The sequence below is a fragment of the Pan paniscus genome, chromosome 2 (assembly GCF_029289425.2).
Source record: "Pan paniscus chromosome 2, NHGRI_mPanPan1-v2.0_pri, whole genome shotgun sequence".
NCBI lineage: Eukaryota > Metazoa > Chordata > Mammalia > Primates > Hominidae > Pan > Pan paniscus.
The window spans coordinates 138,372,631-138,397,429 of record NC_085926.1 but is presented as its reverse complement, the minus strand read 5'-3'; the positions used below and the strand labels follow the sequence as shown (position 1 = coordinate 138,397,429).

The following is a 24,799-nucleotide window of genomic DNA, read 5'->3' as shown; positions in this document are numbered from 1 at the left end:
CATGGAAAGGAACAACTGGTACCAGCCACTGCAAAAACATGCCAAATTGTAAAGACCATGAAGGCTAGGAAGAAAATGCATCAACTAACGAGCAAAATAACCAGCTAACATCATAATGACAGGATCAAGTTCACACATAACAATATTAACCTTAAATGTAAATGAGCTAAATGCTCCAATTAAAAGACACAGCCTGGCAAATTGGATAAAGAGTCAAGACCCATCAGTGTGCTGTATTCAGGAAACCCATCTCATGTGCAGGACAGACATAGGCTCGAAATAAAGGGATGGAGGAAGATCTACCAAGCAAACGAAAAGCAATAAATAAATAAATAAATAAAATAAGAGCAGGGGTTGCAATCCTAGTCTCTGATAAAACAGACTTTAAACCAACAAAGATCAAAAGAGACAAAGAAGGCCATCACATAATGGTAAAGGGATCAATTCAACAAGAAGAGCTGACTATCCTAAATATATATGCACCCAATACAGGAGCACCCAGATTCATAAAGCAAGTCCTTAGAGACCTACAAAGAGACTTAGACTCCCACACAATAATGGGAGAGTTTAACACCCCACTGTCAACATTAGACAGATCAATGCGACAGAAAGTTAACAAGGATATGCAGGAATTGAACTCACCTCTGCACCAAGCAGACCTAATAGACATCTACAGAACTCTCCACCCCAAATCAACAGAATATACATTTTTTTCAGCACCACACCACACCTATTCCAAAATTGACCATATAGTTGGAAGTAAAGCACTCCTCAGAAAATATAAAAGAACAGAAATTATAACAAACTGTCTCTCAGACCACAGTGCAATCAAACTAGAACTCAGGATTAAGAAACTCACTCAAAACCACTCAACTACATGGAAACCAAGCAACCTGCTCCTGAATGACTACTGGGTACATAACGAAATGAAGACAGAAATAAAGATGTTCTTTGAAACCAACGAGAACAAAGACACAACATACCAGAATGTCTGGGACATATTCAAAGCAGTGTGTAGAGGGAACTTTATAGCACTAAATGCCCACAAGAGAAAGCAAGAAAGATCTAAAATTGACGCCCTAACATCACAATTAAAAGAACTGGAGAAGCAAGAGTAAACACATTCAAAAGCTAGCAGAAGGCAAGAAATAACTAAGATCAGAGCAGAACTGAAGGAAATAGAGACAAAAAAAAACTCTTCAAAAAATCAATGAATCCAGGAGCTGGTCTTTTGAAAAGATCAACAAAATTGATAGACCGCTAGCAAGACCAATGAGGAAGAAAACAGAGAAGAATCAAATAGACGCAATGAAAAATGATAAAGGGGATATCACCACAGATCCCACAGAAATACAAACTACCATCAGAGAATACTATAAACAACTCTACGCAAATAAACTAGAAAATCTAGAAGAAATGGATAAATTCCTTGACATATACACCCTCCCAAGACTAAACCAGGAAGAATTTGAATCTCTGAATAGACCAATAACAGGCTCTGAAATTGAGGCAATAATTAATAACCTACCAACCAAAAAAAGTCCAGGACCAGATGGATTCACAGCTGAATTCTACCAGAGGTACAAGGAGGAGCTGGTACCATTCCTTCTGAAACTTCCAATCAATAGAAAAAGAGGGAATCCTCCCTAACTCATTTTATGAGGCCAGTATCATCCTGATACCAAAGCCTGACAGAGACACAACAAAAAAAAGAGAATTTTAGACCAATATCCCTGATGAACATCAATGCAAAAATCCTCAATAAAATACTGGCAAACCGAATCCAGCAGCACATCAAAAAGCTTATCTACCACAATCAAGTCGGCTTCATCCCTGGGATGCAAGGCTGGTTCAACCTAAGAAAATCATAAACGTAATCCAGCATATAAACAAAACCAACAACAAAAACCACATGATTATCTCAATAGATGCAGAAAAGGCCTCTGACAAAATTCAACAACGCTTCATGCTAAAAACTCCCAATAAATTAGGTATTGATGGGATGTATCTCAAAATAATAAGAGCTATCTATGACAAACCCACAGCCAATATCATACTGAATGGGCAAAAACTGGAAGAATTCCCTTTGAAAACTGGCACAGGACAGGGATGCCCTCTCTCACCACTCCTATTCAATACAGTGTTGGAAGTTCTGGACAGGGCAATCAGGCAGGAGAAAGAAATAAAGGGTATTCAATTAGGAAAAGAGGAAGTCAAATTGTCCCTGTTTGCAGATGACATGATTGTATATTTAGAAAACCCCATCGTCTTAGCCCAAAATCTCCTTAAGCTGATAGGCAACTTCAGCAAAGTCTCAGGATACAAAATCAGTGTGCAAAAATCACAAGCATTCTTATACACCAATAACAGACAAACAGAGAGCCAAATAATGAGTGAACTCCCATTCACAATTGCTTCAAAGAGAATAAAATATCTAGGAATCCAACTTACAAGGGATGTGAAGGACCTCTTCAAGGAGAACTACAAACCACAGCTCAATGAAATAAAAGAGGATACAAACAAATGGAAGAACATTCCATGCTCATGGGTAGGAAGAATCAATATTGTGAAAATGGCCGTACTGCCCAAGGTAATTTATAGATTCAGTGCCATCCCCATCAAGCTACCAATGACTTTCTTCACAGAATTGGAAAAAAACTACTTTAAAGTTCATATGGAATCAAAAAGGAGCCCACATTGCCAAGTCAATCCTAAGCCAAAAGAACAAAGCTGGAGGCATCATGCTACCTGACTTCAAACTATACTACAAGGCTACAGTAACCAAAATAGCATGGTACTGGTACCAAAACAGAGATATAGACCAATGGAACAGAACAGAGCCCTCAGAAATAATGCCACCTATCTACAACTATCTGATCTTTGACAAACCTGACAAAAACAAGAAATGGGGAAAGGATTCCCTATTTAATAAATGGTGCTGGGAAAACTGGCTAGCCATATGTAGAAAGCTGAAACTGGATCCCTTCCTTACACCTTATACAAAAATCAATTCAAGATGGATTAAAGACTTAAATGTTAGACCTAAACCATAAAAACCCTCGAACAAAACGTAGGCAATACCATTCAGGACATAGGCATGGGCAAGGACTTCATGTCTAAAACACCAAAAGCAATGGCAACAAAAGCCAAAATTGACAAATGGGATCTAATTAAACTAAAGAGCTTCTGCACAGCAAAAGAAACTATCATCAGAGTGAACAGACAAACTACAGAATGGGAGAAAATTTTTGCAATCTACTCATCTGACAAAGGGCTAATATCCATAATCTAAAATGAACTCCAACAAATTTATGAGAAAAAAACAAACAACCCCATCAACAAGTGGGCGAAGGATATGAACAGACACTTCTCAAAAGAACACATTTATGCAGCCAAAAGACAGATGAAAAAAATGCTCATCATCACTGGCCATCAGAGAAATGCAAATCAAAACCACAATGAGATACCATCTCACACCAGTTCGAATGGTGATCATTAAAAAGTCAGGAAACAACAGGTGCTGGAGAGGATGTGGAGAAATAGGAACACTTTTACACTGTTGGCAGGACTGTAAACTAGTTCAACCATTGTGGAAGTCAGTGTGGCGATTCCTCAGGGATCTAGAACTAGAAATTACCATTTGACCCAGCCATCCCATTACTGGGTATATACCCAAAGGATTATAAATCATGCTGCTATAAAGACACATGCACACGTATGTTTACTGGGGCACTATTCACAATAGCAAAGACTTGGAATCAACCCAAAGGTCCAACGATGATAGAATGGATTAAGAAAATGTGGCACATATACACCATGGAATACTATGCAGCCATAAAAAATGATGAGTTCATGTCCTTTGTAGGGACATGGATGAAGCTGGAAATCATCATTCTCAGCAAACTATCGCAAGGAGAAAAAACCAAACACTGCATGTTCTCACCCATAGGTGGGAACTGAACAGTGAGAACACATGGACACAGGAAGGGGAACATCACACACTGGGGCCTGTTGTGGGGTGGGGGGAGGGATAGCATTAGGAGATATACCTAATGCTAAATGACCAGTTAATGGGTGCAGCACACCAACATGGCACATGTATACATAGGTAACAAACCTGCACGTTGTGCACATGTACCCTAAAACTTAAAGTATAATAATAAAAAAAAAGAGTTTATCTTTATTTTCGGTCATCAACAGGTTGAGGATAGTGTGATTAGGTGTTGCTTTCTTTGTATTTATTCGGCTTGGGGCTTGCTGATCTTATTCAATCTTTACGATGGTGTTTTGAATCAAACATAATAAGTTTTCCACCACTTCTTCAATTAATTATTTAATGCCTTGTTCACTTTCTCCTGTCCTTTGGTACTTTTGAGACTCTCTTTCTTCCATTTCTATTCTCTTATGTGCGAAATCCATATTTTCACTTTAGATATTGTATTTTTCCACTCTACATTTTACATTTCTGTATAGTTTCATTTATCTGCTGAGATTCCCTATCAGTTCATTCATTATGACAATCCTTACTTTTAAGTTTGTAAACATGTAGAATACTGTTTTAAAGTTATTTTCTTCTAATTCCAACATTTGTGTTCTATCAGGGTCTGTTTCTCTTGAATGATTTTACTCTGGACCTTAGGTCACATTTTCCTGTTTTCTCACATGTCCAGTGATTTTTATTGCACACTGGATATTATGGATAATACATAGTAGAAACTCTGGATTCTGTTATTGTTGATTTTTATTAAATTACTGGATGATTACCTTGCACTTGTAGAAGTTTTGGTTTTATCCTTTATAGAGGTGTGTTTGTTTAGATTTACCCTTAGTCCTGGGCCAGTCCTTAAATCCTGGCACATAGTCTGTGCTTTTAAGGTGTATCTCTTCTGTATTTCACTGGAAAACTCTAGATGTTTACCTAGCCCTTCTTGGAGGAATTCCAAAATTTGTCTCCTTTGCAGTGAACAGTAGCTAAAATACCTGCTCAGATCTTTTCATTTTCTTTTCCTGACATTGCTTTCCCTGGGTTCCTGAAGTCTCCTCTGTATATACACAGTTCTGTGAATACTCAGGGATTTGAGGGGAGTTTATGATCAGATTTTGACCTCCTTTCCTGCATCTCCATTCTTATTGGTATTAACTCAATTTCTGGCAACTCTGGCATTGATGAATTTCATCCTCTAACACCTTAGGCTCGGAGAATATGCCTGCCTCCCTTCCTTCCTTCCTTCCTTCCTCCTTCCCCCTTCCTTCCTTCCTTTCTTCCTCTCTCCCTCGTCCATCCCTCCCTCCCTCCTCCCTTCCTCCCTTCTTCCCTTCCCTTCCCTTCCTCCCTCTTTTTTCAGTTCTTGTTTTTAATCTTTATTGAGGTATGATGTATGCATCATAAGATTCACTCATTGTAAGTGTATAATTCAGTGGTGTTAAGTAAATTTATATAGTTGTGCAACCATCACTGCAATCCAGTTTTAGAACATTTCCATTATCCAAAAAAAGTCTGTGCTCATTTGCAGTTGATTTCCACTTCAACCCCATGCCCTAGGCACCACTAATCTGCTTTCTGTCTCTACAAATCACCTTTTATGGAAATTTAATGTAAATTAAGTCATATAATATGTAGTCTTTGTTATCTAGGTTCTCTCACTTAGCATAATGTTTTTGAGATTCGTTCATGTTGTATGAGTCAATAGTTCATCTTATTGTTGAATAGCATTTCATACATGGACACGTACAGACTATTTACCTGTTAAAGGACAGCTTTTTTTTTTTTTTTTTTTCCTGGATGTTTTCATCCTCAGATGGTACCTGTATAGCTGAAATAGTGCTTGTAGACATAGGGACCACTGTTTGGGAACCACAGTGTAGAACATCAGCATATGCCATTTAGATAATTTTTTAAAAAAATTAAGAAGCATTCATTAAACACATATTTGTGTTAGAAACTCCTAAAAATTAAAAAGGTGAACAAGACGTGATAGTCCAATGCAGTGAAAGAAATAAAGCAGTGAATAAATAAGTATCATAAGGTGTAAAAATGCTGTGGTAACAGTCTTTTCTTACCTTTTCACCGTGAAGGTAAGGTCAACTCTCTACTGGGGAGGAAGTTACAGGAAAGTATTCCTGAAGGATGTGACCCCCGAGTATGGTCTTGAAAGATGAAAGGTAATTGGCTAGTCAGATAGTGGGAATGACTTCCCTGCCTATGACACAGTGTGTTTTATTCTTCTGAACCATGCAGACATGTTCACAGATAGTATTTTCCAGTCTGCCAGTGCCATTGGGGATTGCACTGTAGCAAACTATTTCTGTGAGTTTCTGCTGAGATCGACAAATGAAGAAATATAGTGAAGACTTGGTGGATACCCAGTTCTGCCAAACTATCTAAATCTTCTCAACAAGACAAGAACATAATGGAAAACAACATGGAGCTTTGGAGCATGGTGCTTGGTCCAACACCTTTGGTAAATGACTTAATTTTTCAGAGCCTCAATTTCAGTATTTATAACATGGAGTTAAGTTTTAACCTCAAAAGTAACTGTGTAGTTTAGACCTAATGTATGTAAATCAAGAGTTTAGGGATTGGAACACTATAGCCTCTCAAAAATGCTAGTTTCCCTTCTTTCCCTCACATGTAATATGTTTCTGGTTAACGTTTACTATTCCTGCACCTAAAACCACAAGGAGTTAGTGCAATTACAAGGCTTGTTTGTCTTTGGACTGCCACTTCTATTGCTTCAAAGCTACTATCTTCTAAGTAACCAAGGGAGGCAGTAGCTGCTTCATAATGAGACCTTGCTTCCTTCTAAGTGTGCACTGATTGTCAAGGTGATGAAGGAGGTTCATTATTTAGAGGTATAATTAAAGGGCACTTCCTTTAGCTAAACTAATGAGTAGTAAGTGCAGCAATATTTGCATGTTTAGACATTAAGGATGGAAACAAATGACTCATAGGATATTGGGAGTAAGCAGGGATGGTAGAGCAAATTAATCTCGCTGCTGGGCCTCCAGGGTTATTGCTTTTTAAGACTTCCTCAAAGGAGTAGTCTTCCCTGGGAAGTTGGCTCCAGCCTTCTTTTGTCTTATGGAATGAACAGCCTTCTCATTACCTTGTCTCAGGAGCGAGGTGATCTTTGCTTCAAAAGATGCTAAAACAGGCTGGGCACGGTGGCTCACACCTGTAATCCCAGCACTTTGGGAGGCCAAGGCGGGTGGATCACGAGGTCAGGAGATCAAGACCATCCTGGCTAACACAGTGAAATCCCATCTCTACTAAAAATACAAAAAAATTAGCTGGGCATGGTGGCAGGCACCTGTAGTCCCAGCTACTCGGGAGGCTAAGGCAGGAGAATGGTGTGAACCCAGGAGACGGAGCTTGCAGTGAGCCTAGATCACGCCACTGCGCTTCAGTCTGGACCACAGGCAAGACTCCATATCAGAAAAAAAAAAAAAAAAAAGATGCTAAAACATGATTCCTGATGAGCTGAACTTGAAATCTGTTTCTGAATGGACATCCATGCCTGGTTCTAAACATTTAGGGATATGAGTATATTCTTGTCCTCGTGCATATTCGATTGTACATTCACCCAAGTTAAGACTGGTGCTTTTTACCCTCTTGGAGTATGTATGTTTTGAGGTCATATACAAGGTTTTTCCACTTCTCAGGTGAGAGATGTGGAAAGCACCTTGCTATATCTTCCACTCTTCATCCATAATCTGGGCATTTTGCCTAAATGGAATGATTTTTGTTAAAACTAAAAGAAAGTGCTTGATATAAATAAGAACTGAAAAAATGCTGGTTCCAAGTTCCCTTCTCACTGCACACAGACTTCACAGTGGCCAGTGCCTTTGCATCATGTCTCCCAAGTAAGCAGGATTAGCAATGAATTGGCCATTACATATTAGGATTCAATTTTACCAATTTTTTGCGCTTTCATATCGTGGAAGTGACAGAAAATATCGTTCATATTATGAAAGCAAACATTTGGGTTCCAAGCCAAGGAGACGCCTCCCTCCCTCCCACTGGCACCAATCCCCAAAGGAAACGAGAAAGGTAGAAGCACGACACAATCAGTGCAGTGACTGAGCTCCTGCTGCTTCCATCAGGACCACTCCATGGCTTGAGTATCTTCATTTATTATTGAATAGATTATTTGATTTACTAAGCATTTATAATTGTATTGACATTACTTCATTCTTTTTAACTGTAAAACAATATTATTTTTAATGTTTATATTATTCCCTTCTTTTTAATGCTGATTTTAAATATGTATTAGGGGATGTCTACTGAAAACATGCATTCATTGCCTCTGGGCAGATGTACAGCCTGAAACACAAATAATGATTTTACAGAAGCAAACGGAATTGCTGAGCAGGTGCTCCTCAGGAGAAAAGAGACCAGACAGGATCCAAGCTTGCCAGCAAAAGGGGAGAAATGTAGAATCATTAGCATCTTTGATTTGTTGAGATTTAACAGTGATATAACCTTAGACTCCAAGTCGGGATGAGAAAGCAGGGGAAGTGGGTGAGACGACAACAGGGAAAAGAACGGCATCCCTGTAGCTCTCTTCACTGAGAGTGTGGATTCTTCTTTAGAATAGGCTCTTCAGAAGAAAAATAAAGAAAATCCAAGTAATAATGAAAACCCAAGAAAACTTTGAGAAATCAGCTCTTCAAGGAAATGGCTCAGGATGTAATGTTAAATAAGCTATGGAAACCATCAGTGTGTTTGTGGAGACTATGTCTATAATAGGGCACATATGGAATTATCTGCTTATCAGATTTTTCTATTAGTTAGGTATGCAATATGCTCCATCAACATTGGACAACACCGATCTGCACTTTGTTAAACTTCCTTCCCTTTATTCACTTCACTGTGGTCTCTTGGTGACTCCCTCCTTTTAGTCATGGTACAGCCTCTGCAACACAGCAGACGTCTCTCACTTGCTGATAATCATAGCAGTCACTACTTGTTCATTGCCTGCTATAGATCTGAAACTACCTGCACTACAAGGGTGAGCTAGAGCAGAGAGTTTATTTAGAAGGTGATTCTAGGTTAGGAGGACAGATTAAGTGAAGAGAATGAGTTAAGGAAGGAGGAAAAGCCAATCCAAGAGGGTGTTAAGGTTGCCATTGCGTGTAGTGGGGGCTTCTTTCCACTGAGGCCCCTGAGAAAGTGCAGGGTGCTGCCCAGAATTGCTCCTAACTTCCAGGACTGACTGCTTCTGCACCCCTTTGGGTGAGGGGTGCTCCTAGGGGTGATAACACTGCCGTGGTTCAGGACTGTGCTCGCCGGAGCCCAGCAGACTCCTGCGGCCTTGGAAAAGGCCCTGAGGAGAAAAACAGAAAGGTCCAGGAGCGCAGGGTGTGCACTGCAGAGCAGATTGGCTGGGTAAAGTGGGTTTCTGTGCTGCTTTAGGGGAAAGGCAGGTATGGTCTAGAGAATCTAATTCTCATATCAACTTTGTCAACTTTAAGCTTCCAGGTGAAGCGCTGTCAAGAGAAAGAGGATTTCATGAATTTGCTTTACTACTTACAGAACCAAGCACAGAGGACTCAGACAAAAGGTTTCTTTTCCACTTCTCGTAGCAGGTAAGGCGATTTGGCACCTTCATCTATTAGAAAAATGTGACTTAGAGAAAAAAGAAAAGCTCCAAATCTGCTCCATGGGGATCCTAGTCCTGAGGCTTATAAGGAAGCAGGCCTGGTGAAAAGCCAGGAGCAAGCAGTGAATGGGGGTTTTAAAAAGCAGTGCCTCTTCCTCCTTCCTCCCTAGTACCCAAGCTGGAAGGGGAGGGCTGTGGAGACCTGTGGTAGAGACATCATACACTGGTGTACAGAAGAGCCTACACACCTCTTCAGAAATGATGGCCCAGGGTCACCTCAGCAAGGTGTAGGGAGATGGGAGGTGGATTGATTTATGAGCCTGAGGCAGCTCCAGGGCTCCCAAAGGCTCACGAGTGAGGTATTAGTTTCCTATTGCTGCTGTAACAAATTACCACAAACTTTGTGGCTTAAAACAACACAGATTTGGCCAGGTGTGGTGGCTTATGCCTGTAATCCCAGCACTTTGGGAGGCCGAAGCAGGTGGATCATAAGGTCAGGAGATCGAGACCATCCTGGCCAACACGGTGAAACCCTGTCTCTACTAAAAAAAAAACAAACAAACAAAAAACAAAAAATTAGCCTGGCATGGTAGCAGGTGCCTGTAGTCCCAGCTACTCAGGAGGCTGAGGCAGGAGAATTGCGTGAGCCCGGGAGGCGGAGCTTGCAGTGAGCCAAGATCGCACCACTGCACTCCAGCCTGGGCAACAAAGCAAGACTCTGTCTCAAAAAAACAAACAACAACAACAACAAAAAAACCAAAAAAAACCCCATAGATTTATTATCTTATAGTTTTGGACGTCAGAAGTCTGAAATGAATTTCACTGGACTAAAATGGAGGTGTCAGCAGGGCCACATCCCTTCTGAAGGCTGTACTGGAGGATCTGTTTCCTTCCCTATCCAGTTTCTAGAGGCTGCTGCATTCCTTGGATCATGGTCTCACATCATTCTGACCTCTGCTTCCATCTTCACATCTCTGTTTCTGGCTCTTACCCTCTTGCCTCCCCTCTTATAAGAACACGTACTATTATATTGGGCCCATAAGAATAATCCAAAATCATCTCTCCATCTCAAGACCCTTAACTTAGTCACATATGCGAACACCGTCTTGCCATGTAATGCCACATATTCACAGCTTTCTGGGGTTCAGAGGTAGACATCTTTGGGGACCATTATTTCGTCTGCCACAGGCACCTAACAGAGCCCAGAGGTGCCAGGTAAGGTGACATGGCATGAGAATAATGAGGAGAAGTCATGCAGCAGGAATCTGGGGCATGATGAAAAGCTGCAGGAAAGGGGCTTTAAGATGGAACGAGCATGGCTCAGGCAGTGGGTGCAGTGCTGGGTGCCAGCACACTGGCACTCTCTCAAAAAGAAAGCAGAACAAATGGGATATGCATGCCAGCAGCTACCTTTCCAGAGAGTGGACAATCCAACCATTGCACAACTCTGACCTGAGAAGCCCAGGATGTCCCATGTGGGTCTGAGGACCCTTCTCTGCCAACACCATGAAGCTACAGAAGCCAACTCTCTCCAAATGTCTTGAGGCTCTCTTTGAAATGGAAACAGTCAGGGAGAGGGACTAGAATATGACTGGGGCTTGTCAGGAAGCCATATATATCATGGGGAAATAAAGAGAGACTAGGTTCACTTTGCATATCCAAAGTGAGTCACTATTTGTGACTGTCTCCCTACCTCCAAAACACACATACATATATTATTCACCCAGAACAACCCTGCAATTTGATGTCATAGAAAAAGTCATTCGGAATTCTGCCTGAAAGAGAGAGAGAAAAAAAAGACATTCTGGACATCCTTCCCCCTCTGTTTAGGACACTGGTTCCTAAAGGACACATGGTCTTAATGAGGGCAGGGCACAGGCAGGGATGCCGAGCAGAGTGGCCTGCTGCATTGGAAGAAACATGCCCAATGAAGCCAAGAGCTAGTCTTTAACAGCAGGATTAGAGTGCTGACAATGCCCAATTATTTTGCTCATTAAGATGACCGGTCTGAACTGCACTGACCATTCTCCAATTAACTCCTTGGCACTTGGTTATAATAATGATTGAACTAACCTATTTGACTCCCCGTGAAACCGAATGAGCAGATGCAAGTAAACTGACTCTGCATCATTCTAACACACTTTCCTCACCAAGAATAAAGGATGTATTCACTTTTAGATCCTTCTAGGAGCTTTAGAATTCTATGCAAGTAGAATGGACTTGATAAGCAAAGGCTCTGGCCCAAGACAAATGTGCTCAAATCCTGGCTCTGGGGAACTCGGGCTGTGACTTATGCTCATTTATATGAGAAGGAGGAATACCACCACCAAACCATGGACCTGGGTTGAAGGGACCCTCTGGGTATGGTGAAGGGCTGCTGGGGACCTGAGAAGCTCCCCTCATTGCTAAACTGGGGAGTTTAGCATTCTCTATGGGAGGTAGGGCAGGGGCAGAGAGAATTGGAAACATTCACAAAGGTGAATCCTCTTAAGAGGATCCAAACTTCTCAGACGCATTATTGTGTGGCTTTCTTGTATCAAAATAGTAGCTTTTTAAATCAGTAATCTCAAACCAGAGACCAGAGAGTAAAGGTGGACTGCAGAATATTTTGTTTGGCCAGATGATCTGTTTTTGTAAATGAGCACATATTAAAGTTGAGAAATTTTACATAGAAATCTGATTTCTAACTTCTGAGCAACTGGAAGTGCAGCACGAGGCCCAGATTCTTGTATAGTTTATAGATGTGTAGTGGCTAAACCTTTATTACTTTATTTTACTTTCCACTGAATCTTACATTCACCCAGCCAGGTATTGTCACTCATCTTGATGCTTCTTCCCACCCACAATTATTAGAGTTTGGGATTCTTGCAAAAGATGCTCCCAAGGATATGTAAACTGGGTATAAACTGAGCAGGGCTGAGTTTCCCCAGGGTGGAGTTGTGTTGTTCTTCTCTTGATCCCTGATGCCTAGTACAATTTCTGGCACAGAGAGGGCAACAGCCAACTGAATGAATCCGACATTTGCATCCTGTGCTTGTTGCAATTTTTCAGAGATGCACTTTTTTCCTTATGTGAGCTGGGGGTACCTGTGCGCTTGCTGGTCAATTGAGGCTGTCACTCAAGCTGCGTCTTCCCATAAGTGGAACATAATGTAAAACATCAGCAGATTTCCCTGCAGTCACCATACCAGGTCCAAAGGGAAGATTATTAGATCGTGACACTGAGTCAACCATATCCAAATGATATTAAAGCCAGGAGGGGCTGCAAGTTAGTCAACCTATCCTGTGTGTGCTGGCAGCTGGGCACTCTCCTCTGCTTTTGTCTGGGTTTGCACATGACTCACTGCAGGCTCCAGGGATTTGCATTAGTGGATCATAAGTGAAAATCCCATTAAAATGACATTCTCCTCATCATTATGATGGCTTTAGTGAGATGCCCTGGATTGTCACAGGCATCTCCTGGAGCTGCCTGGTAATAGATTTACCTGGCTGTCCATCCACCTTGGCCAGAGCCTGCTGCGGTGCGGGGCAGAGGGGCTGGGCTGCCTAAAGCACACAGTGCCTCTGTGGAACTGCCTCTCTCAGCAGCACTCCTGAAGGGCTATGTGAAAACCACTGTGCCTGGTTTCAGTGCCATGAAGAGCCGCTGTTCAAACATGTCTGTCCAGGGCTGGGGTTCCTGGGGAGCTTCTAACATAGCCCCTGCCACCGGCTCCATTCAATGGCCTCGCATGAGTTATATTTGCTTAAACTTGATAAATCTGATGAATGTCATACTAGAATTCCCTATATTTTCCCATCTCTAAAATTATCAGTCTTCTCTTGAATAGTAGATGTTTCAATTATGGCCCATTCCTTTGGGGATAAAGCGCCAACTCAATAATATGATATAAAAAGCCATTTGGGGTTTAATGTCCACCTGCTCCTCCACAAGGTGTCCCAATACCTGTCAAAGCTTTCTCCTTCCGCCCCATGCCTGTGCCTATGCCCCACCACACTGAGAGCTCACACGCCCTGACCCCAGCCTTCCTGCTCACTGCTCTGCCACTAGGCTGCCCTGCCCTGCACCACAGAGAACTCCACATTCCTTGCAGATGTTCCCTCCCAGAGGCCTTCCCAGGCTTTCAGCCCCAGGTGCCCCTGCATGGGCTTCCACAGACTCCCCTGATCCGGCCCCAGCCCACCGTGCCTATCACATGGAATTGTAAACTGTCTGTTGATGTGTTTGTTTGACCCATTATCATGGAAACTTCTAAAGAACAGAGACTCTTATTTTAGCTACTAATCCCAGGTACCCCACACAGAGCCTAGAGCACAGTTTGTGTTCAGAATAAACTGCTGAATAAAGAAATAAGCGAGTCCCCATCAGGCATTAGAACAGATAAAATGCTGAAATTCCCAAGGTAGGCCAGGAGTTAAAATATGGACAATACATTAGACTGGCTTGAGTCCTTTCTGGCCAAGGCCAGAAAGTTCTGTAACAGTTACAAATCCACTGGTGGTAAATCTAGTAAGATCCTGAAATAAGACATCAAGATCAAAGATGAACAATGTTTAAAATCCAGAGAGTAAAAAATGGCAACATTTAAGCATGTTAAAATGCTCAATAAAATGAGTCTAAAGATCAATTAATCACCCGGAGGTTTTCAAAGATCTCTGGATTTTTCCTCTTTCCTCTCTCCCTCCCTCTTCCCCTGCCTCACTTCATCTCTCCCTTCTTTTAATCTTGACATCCATTCACTGTTACACAAACATTTACTGGGCGCCAACCATGTGCTCATGCCTATAACATGCACAGAAGAGCTGGAGATGAGTAAGACACTACCGTGCCCTCCAGGAGTTCAGTGCAAAGTGAGCAGACAGGCAGGATAAATGGGTAACTACAGAACAGTAGGAATGGGGATGGAGTTCTGCCTGGAGACTGGGGAGCAGAGAAGAGAGGCAAACCACCCATGGGGGTGACCCAGGATGGCCTCCTGGGGGAGGTGACCTTACTAGGTATGCACATTCTGGGCATCAAGTGATTTACACCCAAGAAACTTCTGGCAAGGTTCTGTCTACACAGGGAGCTGAGTAAGGAGAAAGAGGGGTCTCTGGGTTGGTCAGTATATACCACTGGATTGCTAGCATGGGAACTGTTGAGGTTTCCTACACCCTACTCACTGTGGTTCCCTTCAGAGGGAGGGCAGCTGTGCAGGTGAGCTGGGGCTCTGATCATCAACAGGCAGTCTTTAAACTTTTTAAATGTTAATTTCTTTAGTAGAGGAATGCTATGGACTGAATTGTGCCTCTCCCAAATTCATATTTTGAAACCCTAACCCCCAATATATTTGGAGCTAGGACCTTTAGTAGGTAATTAAGGTTAAATGAGGTCAAAAGGGTGGACCACTATTTCGATAGGGCTGGTTCCTCATAAGAAGAAAACACACAAGAGTGCTCCCTCTCTGCCATGTGAGGACATGGTGAGAAGGAGGCCCTCTAAAAGCTAGGAAGAGATCTCTTAACAGGAACCAAATTGGCACCTTGATCTTGTGCTTCCTAACACCTTTAACTGTGAGAAAATAAATTCCTATTATTTAAGCCACTTAGCCTGTGATATTTTGTTATGGCAGCCTGAGCTGACAAAGAACAGGACAGCTTGAGCAAAATGAAGAAGTGACCATTTTAGAGGATTTCATCAAGACTATGAACATTTTGTACTTCAGTGATAATTCTGATCTCTAAAATTTTTGTAAATTTAGAAATGCAAATTTTTAAAATTTCAAATTAGCTGGCACACCAAAGCAGCAGCCGGGCATAATGGAAAGGGCAGGTCCTACCCACGGTTTGCTGTGTGACCTTGTGCAAGCTACTGGACCTCAGTCTCTTGCCACACATTAGCCACCAGGAAGGGCTGTAGCAGAGATGAGAATAATTTCCCACATGCATCCTGCCTAGCACAGAGCAGGCATTGATAAACGGTAGTCAATGAGATCAGGGTAGTTTGGAATGTGTTTGGTGAATCTCAGCTCCTCCTTAAATTCACCACTTTGGGAACAGATGTTAGAACCTGCTAGATTCACTATATCTTTATCTTTAGAACCAGAATTCCTTCCTCACCTATTTTTAATTTCCAAGCCCATGACTTCATTTGCCTGCATCAATGCCTCTCAATCCCATCTTAGAAAATGCCTCAGGATATCTATAATTATCTCAACCAGTATAGCAATGTTCCTATTTTAAAAACCCTCACAATATGGAATTTATTTTAATTCACTTCAATTTGTATTATATATTTTAAAACATCCCATAAAAGCCATATGGCACTTTAGGACATAGCTGAGAGGTTGCTGAGAAATAAAATAAACAATGTCAAGATTTCACAATTCCTACCAGATTCAGAATTCCTAACTCAGAGGAACATAGACTAATCAAGATGCCATATTTTTAGAATTAGCATACAGCAGGATGGGATTTACTGGGAGTGGATTAGGCAGTTGCCACTGGGCTCCCCTAGCAACTTTTCCATCAGCTTGGCATCCTTAATCTTGTCACATTGCCTGGAGTTCCACCATTGAGAGTTTCCTTAGAGTTAATGAATCTTTGTTTTAGAGAACATACATGTGTACTTCTATGAGGATGAAAGGTGGCAGCAATCATTTCCATCTCAGTGTGAATGAATTCCTCCTGGAATACTTCCTAGTAACACTCCAAGATCAGCTTACTGGAGGACTGGAGACTTGGATGGAACAGAGAGAGGGTGGGGGTGGAGATATAGTAACAAAGAAGGAGAAGGGAAAGGATTATGAATCAGTCAGCCCTCAGCAAGGTGAGGCAGGTAGTGTAGTACACACAGTGGGCTTTGGATGAAGTAAAGAAGACTGGGGGTCCCAGAAGTGCTTAACCCAGCATATGGAAGGGGCAGAATAAAAACAAAATGAGGTCCTGGGGCCCCAGGGAGGAAGGGTCAGAGAAAGGGCATCATTTCCTCTGCCTCATTAAGCAGCATCTATTCCTTAATCCCATTTTCTGACTGCTGGCATTCTTTCTCTTGATAATTTAAAACACTTTTTAACAATTAGCGCCTGGTCCCTTTCAAATTTAAGCAAAGGCCAACTCTAGTCTTGCTACATAGACGCTTCCTGATGGCACAGCCACCCAGAAAAGTGAGTACTACTTCCACCGTTAATGCTCCACAGTCCTCAGAAACATACTTCAAAGCTTTGGAGTCACACCAGACACTTGCTTTGTCATTGAAAGTATGATGCAGTGGCTCTTGTGATCAAAAGTCATGAGGCTCTGGAGTGAGTCACAAATTTTTCCACTTCAGAAAAGAGCATGCACTGCCTAAGGTGCTCTGTGTCACTGCTTACTTCAAAGCCCTCAAGTCCCTGTCCTCAACCTTGTGTCACCCAAAGGAGGTAGTAGAGCACCAAGGGAAGACATGGAGCATTTGTGATTTAAAGATGTGCTAACAGAGATCATAACTGGGCCTGGGGATCAGGAGAACTGGCTTCCACAAGCTCGATGTGGAGCAAATGGACAAACCGCACATGACAGGTCCAGTGACCCAGCAGCATCCCAGCTGGGAAGCGTATCCCTTTCCACCTTCACCTGGCTATAAGGAGGCAGTTTCCTTCCTGACTTTAAGATGCTGTGTGTCTCCCTAAGCTGATTTTTCCAAAATTCAGCAAGTGGTCAGGACCTTGCAGTGCCTCCCCACTGCCATCACCATTGGATTGGACTGGGCACCCCCGCAGAGGCATGAGTAGCAGCAGGTGTGAGGTGAGCACCATACCTGATCCAGCTTCCAGTGGAACTCCGCGGGGCGAAAGGTGTCAGCCTGGTCGAAGTCCTTCCGCAAGAGAAAGACGAGGCGGCAGTTGTGCACATACAGGGCATAGTGATGCCGGTTCATTTCTGAAAAGCAGAAAGAAGGTTTGAAGAGTGAGAGAACCCCTGTGTCAGCCTCCACCAGAGGAGTCTTCCTGCTCACTCACTTAGCACAGCACAGAGGACAAAGGCATGGGCACTCCAGTCTTCTCATTTACAACTGGCTCTGATGATAGTTCTATAATGCACATGATAGAGCTCTTCCAAAGTGGAAGAGGAAGACTCAGGAAAACCCACAGCCAAACTCTTGCTGAGAAGACATCTGGACTTTAAATACCCACCTAACTTGTACTCAGATACTGCATCAGACCCAGGGTACAAATTACTTAGGTTAGCAAGCTCCCTGTTTGTTGGTTACAGATGCTTCTGGAGGGTTTAGGGAGCTATATGCCAATCACATCAGTCACTGTGTGCTCCTTTAACATACTGGTTTCTTCTAGAGTTCTGGGTTTTTATTTTATTTCATCAGATAGCAGTGACAACAGTGACCACATCTTCTCTGTCTGCCTAATCTATATGAAGCAGAGCTGCCTCACTTTTAGCTGCTGGGAGGAGGGGAGAGGTTGATTTTCCAGCATTAGAGATAGTTTTGTGACTCCAACATCCCCTCCCCATACACAGGCAATTAATGGGAAGTTTTCCTCTAATGTAGAAACTTCCTTTCCTGCTTAGAAAATTTCACGTCATGGATCCTGGCAGAAGAGGAAATGTTCTTTGACCAATTCTTAGAGAACTTGAACCTTATTACATTATCGAACACACCAGAAATCTACCAGGAGGCGCGTGCTCCATAATGTTGGTTGGATGAGCAGGTGCCCATGTGTAGTGGAAAGAGCATGGGCCCTGGATTCAGATAGACTTTGGGTGGAGTTGTAACTTGGGTGATGTTGAGAGAATCATTTCACCTCTCAGAGCTTCAGTTTCCTTAACTATATCATGACATTGAAGCTGGATTATCATAATGTATCCCAAGAATGGAATATTGCTACCAATTCCTGTACATCCTGTATATACCATGCCTATAAAGTTTATAGGGAGGAATCAATACCAATTACATTTCTAGGATGGGCTCTGATTGCTCCTGGCCAAACAGGCTCATGGGAATCCCCCAGCACATGACTTGTTCAGGATCCATGACCATGTTCCTAGTGCAGGCCATTCTCCTGGCTTCAAAGCTTCTGTCAGGGGTTGGCAAGTGGCTCAGTTCAAGCCAGTGATATGAGCACTTTTCTCAGCAGTTCTGGGAGAGAACTGCTCTTTTAGCAGAAAGCAAACAGAAGAGATACTTTCCTTCCCGCTGGAAGTTTTATTATACCACTGGGAGGCTTGGAGCTGTGCAGCCATATTTGCTAATGTAAAATGGATACACTTACAGGCACAGATCTGAGAAATTGCAGAGAAAAGGAGCCAGGCCTTAGATACACTTTACCTTGATGATGACTTCATGAGCCTTCATAGCTCTGGATGTTTTCAGTTACAAGATACCCACATTCTCTGTATTAGTTTGATTTTTTGGTTATCTGATATCAGTTTGGTCTGGACTTTCCATTCCTTGTAGCTGAAAGCCTCTTAATTGATACAATGAGGAAATGTGTGGAATGCATCTGCCCAGAACAAATGCTCCCTAACTGTTACTTATTAGAAGGACTATCACACTGCCTCATGATCAGGGCAACACAACGAAGTAGTGCTTTCAGGAAAGCATTACCATTCTTGAGAACATAACCAGAGGATGGCAGGAAGGAGAATGGTCAGGGTCTTACTGTGGCAGGGCTGGCCTCGGCCAACATCTGGGGGACCATTTTTAGCCTCTGGATTGGCAAAACACCCAGGACTGCTTATGGGGATTTTACTAAAGATTTCTTGTCCCCCTCATCACTGTATACCTGACTTTTCTGTGGCTTCTGTTGATAACTCTTAGGAAACATAGAAAGGAAGAATTTTTGCCTTTAGTTTTATTTGGAGTTAGGAGAGGTTGGGGCTAAGGAGGTGGAACAAGAAGAATGGACGGGCAAACCTCACTCTACTACAGCAGCTTCTGGCCTGGGAAGTTTCTTCCTCCTTCTACTCCCTTTCTCTGAATTCGTAGAGTCAACTCATATGCCAGGGTACCTGATTTATTCACTGTGTTGGTGATGCGATTTGCTCAGGAATCCATTTTATTCCTTTTCCTGTCCTTAGGAATTCTTCGTTGAATCTTTCTTCCCTTCTCTCTGTCCACGTCTCAGGTAGATCCTAAAGCCTTCTGCTCACTTTCATGAATTAGAATAGTCTTGAAGGGTTTAATCAAATCAAACATCAGTCTCTCATCCAGTTAAAATAGATGTTCCTCTTCTCCACTCAGTCTTTACCCGTGGCTTGGTGGCCCACAATAGGGAAAGGACGGGGTGAGATCTTTCATTCTTCTTGTTCCACGTCCTCATCCCCCAACCTCCTCCTAGCTCTAAACATGGTCAGAGGTAGGGGAATATGGATGAGAGGAAAAGAAGTATAAAGTCTCTTTAGAAAGCCAGTAGAGTTTTTCATTTTCCAAAGGCTCTGCAGAGGTCTCCAAATTGCCATCTTCACCTCCCCACCCTCTGTAAGGATGGCCCTGCTATAAATCTTTACATAGGAATTGATATGGTAAGTGACACACTCCTTTTCTGGGTGGCTGGGACATTTGTGCTTGCGGCAAATTCCTCATGCGAAAGATGCTCTTTCCAGTTGATCTTCCGTAATTCCTCCTCAGCTTCTCCCTTCTCTCAGGAATCCCCTCCAGCATCAGCTCCTGCTACTGGGGCCCCTCTTCCTGGCATGCAGCCCTCTGGTTGCTAGCCTTGCACATTTCTGGATGTCCCTTTGGCCCACAATAACAAAAACACCTGTGTTCTGCCAAATTGTACCAGGGAACCTGCTCTCCCTCTGGCCCCTCTCTCCTCACCCTATAATTGTGGCAGCCCCGTCATTCACTTGCATTCAGACACCCTGGGCAAGAATCAGGGCCAAGCTTTCATGTACCCTAAACTTGACATGAGTCAGGCCTTTCTAGGACTCGCCTGGGCTCTGCTCTGACACCAGCCTGGAGCAGACTTAAGAGTGTTTGCAGCTCAGCCAACTGGCAGCAAAAGTAAGGTTCTCACTTCCTTTCTACAGACGACAACCTCAATCCTTCTGAGTGGTTTTCTGGACACCTCTGCAAGTGTGAAAATACCCCCATCCCTTTCCTAGCAGACAGGGGGACCATCCTAGCACTCTCTACCAGGCTGACACCTCCATCTCTCTCACCTGGTGATTGCTGAACAAGGTTGGCCCCTCTCTCTAATAAAGCCCTGTAGGGAAGTGGCTAGCACTGTACGTAGCCACTGATCATTCATTGTTCTCAGTTCAAACTCAGAGACAGAAAAGGGCTACATGCCAGGGGAAGAAGATTCCAGCAAGAGGAGCTGATGTGTGTGTAGGAGGGTATTGATTACTGCGACAAGGCAGGGGCTGAGGAGGAATCACGGAAGGTGACTGGAAAGTGCACTGTTCATGGGAGGAATGGAGAGGTAAACCCCAACAGAGGTGGGCTTAGAGGGGCACAGGGCCGCACACAATGACCTCAAGGTAGACACATGGCTATGTGTTCACCTAACCCTATTTCCTATGCTCCTAGGTTCACATTTAAACTCATTTCACAGCCTCCCCCATGGGTAGGTGGGGCAATGTGACCAAGTTGTGGCAAATGGAATGTGTATTAGAAGTCAAACATGCTACTTTCTATTCTGGCCAATAAAATCCTTCTGTGTTCAGCTCTAGCCTTACTTTCTGTTCTGTGGTTGAAAATGGCAGCAGCAGATGATGCAAGAATCCTTGGCTACTGAGTGTTCTGGGCAAAGTAGAGCTTGCTACCCTCCAGACCCACGTGGGGCTGCTGGACAATGACAGGAGGTAAAACCATGGGGAAAGAATGTTACCTACTGAGATGTTTTTCTTGGTGGAAGTAGTGGTGTTAGTGGTACTCTCTCTCTTTTTTGCAGTTAGCCTTTGCTGACTAGTCAATTCTGTTATCCAGCTATCTATAAAATAATTTATAATGGAACAGCATTAGTAAGTTTTACTTAGTACACCAGACAAACTTAGTGCAATCTTCATGAAGAGCAATTTGACAATTTACAGCAAAAGCTTCCTTTCCTAACATTTCTATTATTTGAATCAGTAACTCAACTTCTGGCTGAAATAATAAGAAATGTCCAAAAGGTATATACCAGAATCCTCTTTACAGCATTGCTGTGTTTGCATTTAAAAGGAGACAATCTAAATATCTAATGAAAGGGGGCCAGTGACATGAAGTATGATAAATCTACATGGCAGAGTTTTAAACTCCCAAATAATCCATATTTTAAAAAATATTTTATCACATGGAGAAATGATGTGGAGATAATGTTATATAAAGGTAACTGATGACATAATAATATCACAGATATTATAAAAGTTTAAGGACATTCTACATATACACAGAAGCAAAAATAACATTGTAATGAAATGTACTAAATGTTATCAGAAAATATCTCCCTAGTGGTTAGGATTTTAGGTAATTTGTGTGTTCTCTTTTATGCTTTTCTGTGTTTTTCATGTTTCCACTATAGACATACATTGCTTTATAACTTGAAAAAATTTTTGATGTAAAAAAGCTATAATCAAGCTTTCATTTATTCTGGATTTTTTTTTTTAATTTAGGATGGGGTATTTATAGATTTTTTTCTTGCTGTCAGAAAAGTTAGAGAAATATCTTCCCACTTTCTCTGTGCCAATCTTGAGTGTTGTTTCACACAAGGGCCCAAGCTGAACACTGGGTGCTGCTAATTTGGGGGTGCTGAATGCCTTCTCAGGGGACTGCTGTGATGACAGTTGAGGCCAAATTCAGCCATGGCTTCCCGTTAGGCTCCTCCAAGATTCTTATTGAGCTGGGTGGGGCTCTAGCATCTACACGTTTTTACAAGTGCACTAATATATTCTAATGAGGACCACTGGTGCAATAGCTTGGGCCTGGGACACAGGGTCAGAGGATCTAGGTCCAATCCTGTCTTTCTTGATAATCATCTGTGTCATCCTGGGCCAATCACTCAGCCTTCCATATTCCAATTTCCTCCTTTGTAAGCAGTAACATTTATATCTGTCTGACTTACCTCCCTGGGGACTCGATATAGCTCAGAAAGGACTATATGTGCATGGCCACTGACCCCAGCTCACACTGCTTTGCATTTGTCTGCACATTCTTAGGCTGTTGTCTCATTGGGATGCTGGCTCCTGGATTATGATGGGAATACCTCACAGGGCACTGCACAGGCTACTGAACTGCGTCCCAAACCTCCACCTTCCTGCATGAAGGTCCCAAAGAGAAACCTGTCCTTGGCACTGACTTCTACATAGACTTGCTATATAAATAGGGAAAGCCAGGCACCTCTCAGTTTCTGCATCCAGAAAATATATTAACATTTATTATAAAGATCAGTTGAAACAGAGAATGTGGCATTCTTGTAGCAGTGTAATGAGGAATAAAACTGGAAGTAATAATAATAACAACATCAAATAAATTACTGGAACACTGATTTATGCATGTGATGCTACTAAGTAATTTCATACTTTATTTCATGTTTATTTTCCCCATTTTACCTACGGGGAAAATGAGGCTCGGAGAGATTAGCAACTCCTGAAAGGTCATGACTTAAGAAGTGGTCAAGCTGAGATGGAAACTTTGGCTGTCCAATAGCAGAGGCCGAGCTTCAGCTCTTCTTCTATATTGTCTTTTTACTGTTACATCTGCTGTGATTGTTATTTATTTTGGGTGTTTTAGCAAAAGTTGTATTTGAAATGGGAAATTGTAGAATTATAATTAAATGCAGAGTTGTACAATTTGCATAAGATCTTGGGATGTTTGTGTATGTGTGTGTGGAGATGGGTGGGTGTAGTGACAAGAGCATAGGTTTGGATTTAGTTGGATCTAAGCTGACATTCTAGTTCTGATACTGACTGTATAACTACTTGTGACAAGTTAGTCAACCTCTAAGGAATGTTTTATCCTTAAAATGGCAAAAACGATAAGGCTTTTATAAAATAATTATAGAGACTTGTGTTTAGAATAGTAATAGCTAACACAGATTATCATACTTCCTTTGTGCCAGGCACTGTTCTGAGCACTTCATGAGTATGAAGTCATTTAATCCTCATAAGAACCCTATGAGGTAGATACTACTATAACATCCCATTCACAGACAGGTAAAGTGAGACACAGAAAGGCTAAACAACTTGCCAAGGTTACCTAGCTAATCAGTGTTAGGGGACTTTTAACCACCAAGCCGTGAACTTCTTGCACAGGCTCAGCATGCTGAAAAGCCTATCGAATGGTAGCTATCATTACTATATATGTCAGAGGTGTTCAAACTACTATTCTAAATTAGCAGTACTTTATTCAAAAGATAGCTTTTGGAAATCTTACTGTATATAATACAGTAAAGGTGGAGCTTCTTTGTTTGAAGTAGGAATAAAGATTCCTCTCTCTCCCCCATCTCACTTATAGCAGCCCCAAAGCACTTCTGGGAATGCTAGCATTCTGAGGAATCTAGTTTGAAAACCACTGATTCCAGCTTTTACATCCTTTGTGTCTGTACCCCTACCTTCCCCACTTTTCTGCTCCTGCTCTACCTCAAGCCAAGCCTGGAAAATCAGCAGCCAGAAAACCAGAGACCAGAATATATATTGGCAGGGTTCCTCTCAGGCTCCTGCTTTTCTTCCACATCCTCCTTGGCTGTGTCCATGTCCAACCATCTGGGACAAAATGGGCAGCTGCTGGGGTAGGGGTGGAAGGGTTGGGCTAGAGACTCACCGGTTTTGTCTGAGTTGCAGAGGATGGTTTCCTTCTCGGCTCTCATACCAGGGCTGGGGCCGTGTTTCATCCACATGGTGATGGTGAACTGATCGGTCAGGTTCTTGGGCACAATCCCATCGGGGATTTTGGCGCCCTGCCTGCCGTCGAACTTGAAGATCATCTCACTGCTGTCCACCAGCAGTCCTGCAGTCCAGTTGGTGGCACCACTAGGGGATGGCAAGAGGTCAATGATGCCAGAGGAGGCTCCTGCAGAGGGTCAGGAAAGAAAGGATAACAAACAGGTCATTCCTAATGGGGCGGTGTCCTCATCTGTTTTCCGCTCCTGGGTCAAGATGAACTACTCAGTGCACTTACTCAGAGACGTCTGTGCCTAATCGTGAGCTATGTGACTTAGGAAAAGAAGTGCCAAATGCTATTCCAGCCCCTGAGTTATGTATGGTTTTCTTGGGGAGGCATCAGTAACTTACAGACAAAAG

The 24,799-nt window shown here is 42.6% G+C and overlaps 1 protein-coding gene across 1 annotated transcript in view; it reads right to left on the bottom strand.

The window, feature by feature from the left end:
* Positions 1-24,799, bottom strand: part of CLSTN2 (calsyntenin 2) — a 640,674-nt gene that overhangs the window by 91,813 nt on the left and 524,062 nt on the right. The window contains exons 7-8 of the mRNA XM_034957513.3: positions 24,321-24,569; positions 17,379-17,500 (exon numbers count right to left, since the gene is read on the bottom strand). Of these exons, the coding sequence (XP_034813404.1) occupies positions 17,379-17,500; positions 24,321-24,569 (371 nt within the window). The remainder of the gene's footprint in view (positions 1-17,378; positions 17,501-24,320; positions 24,570-24,799) is intronic.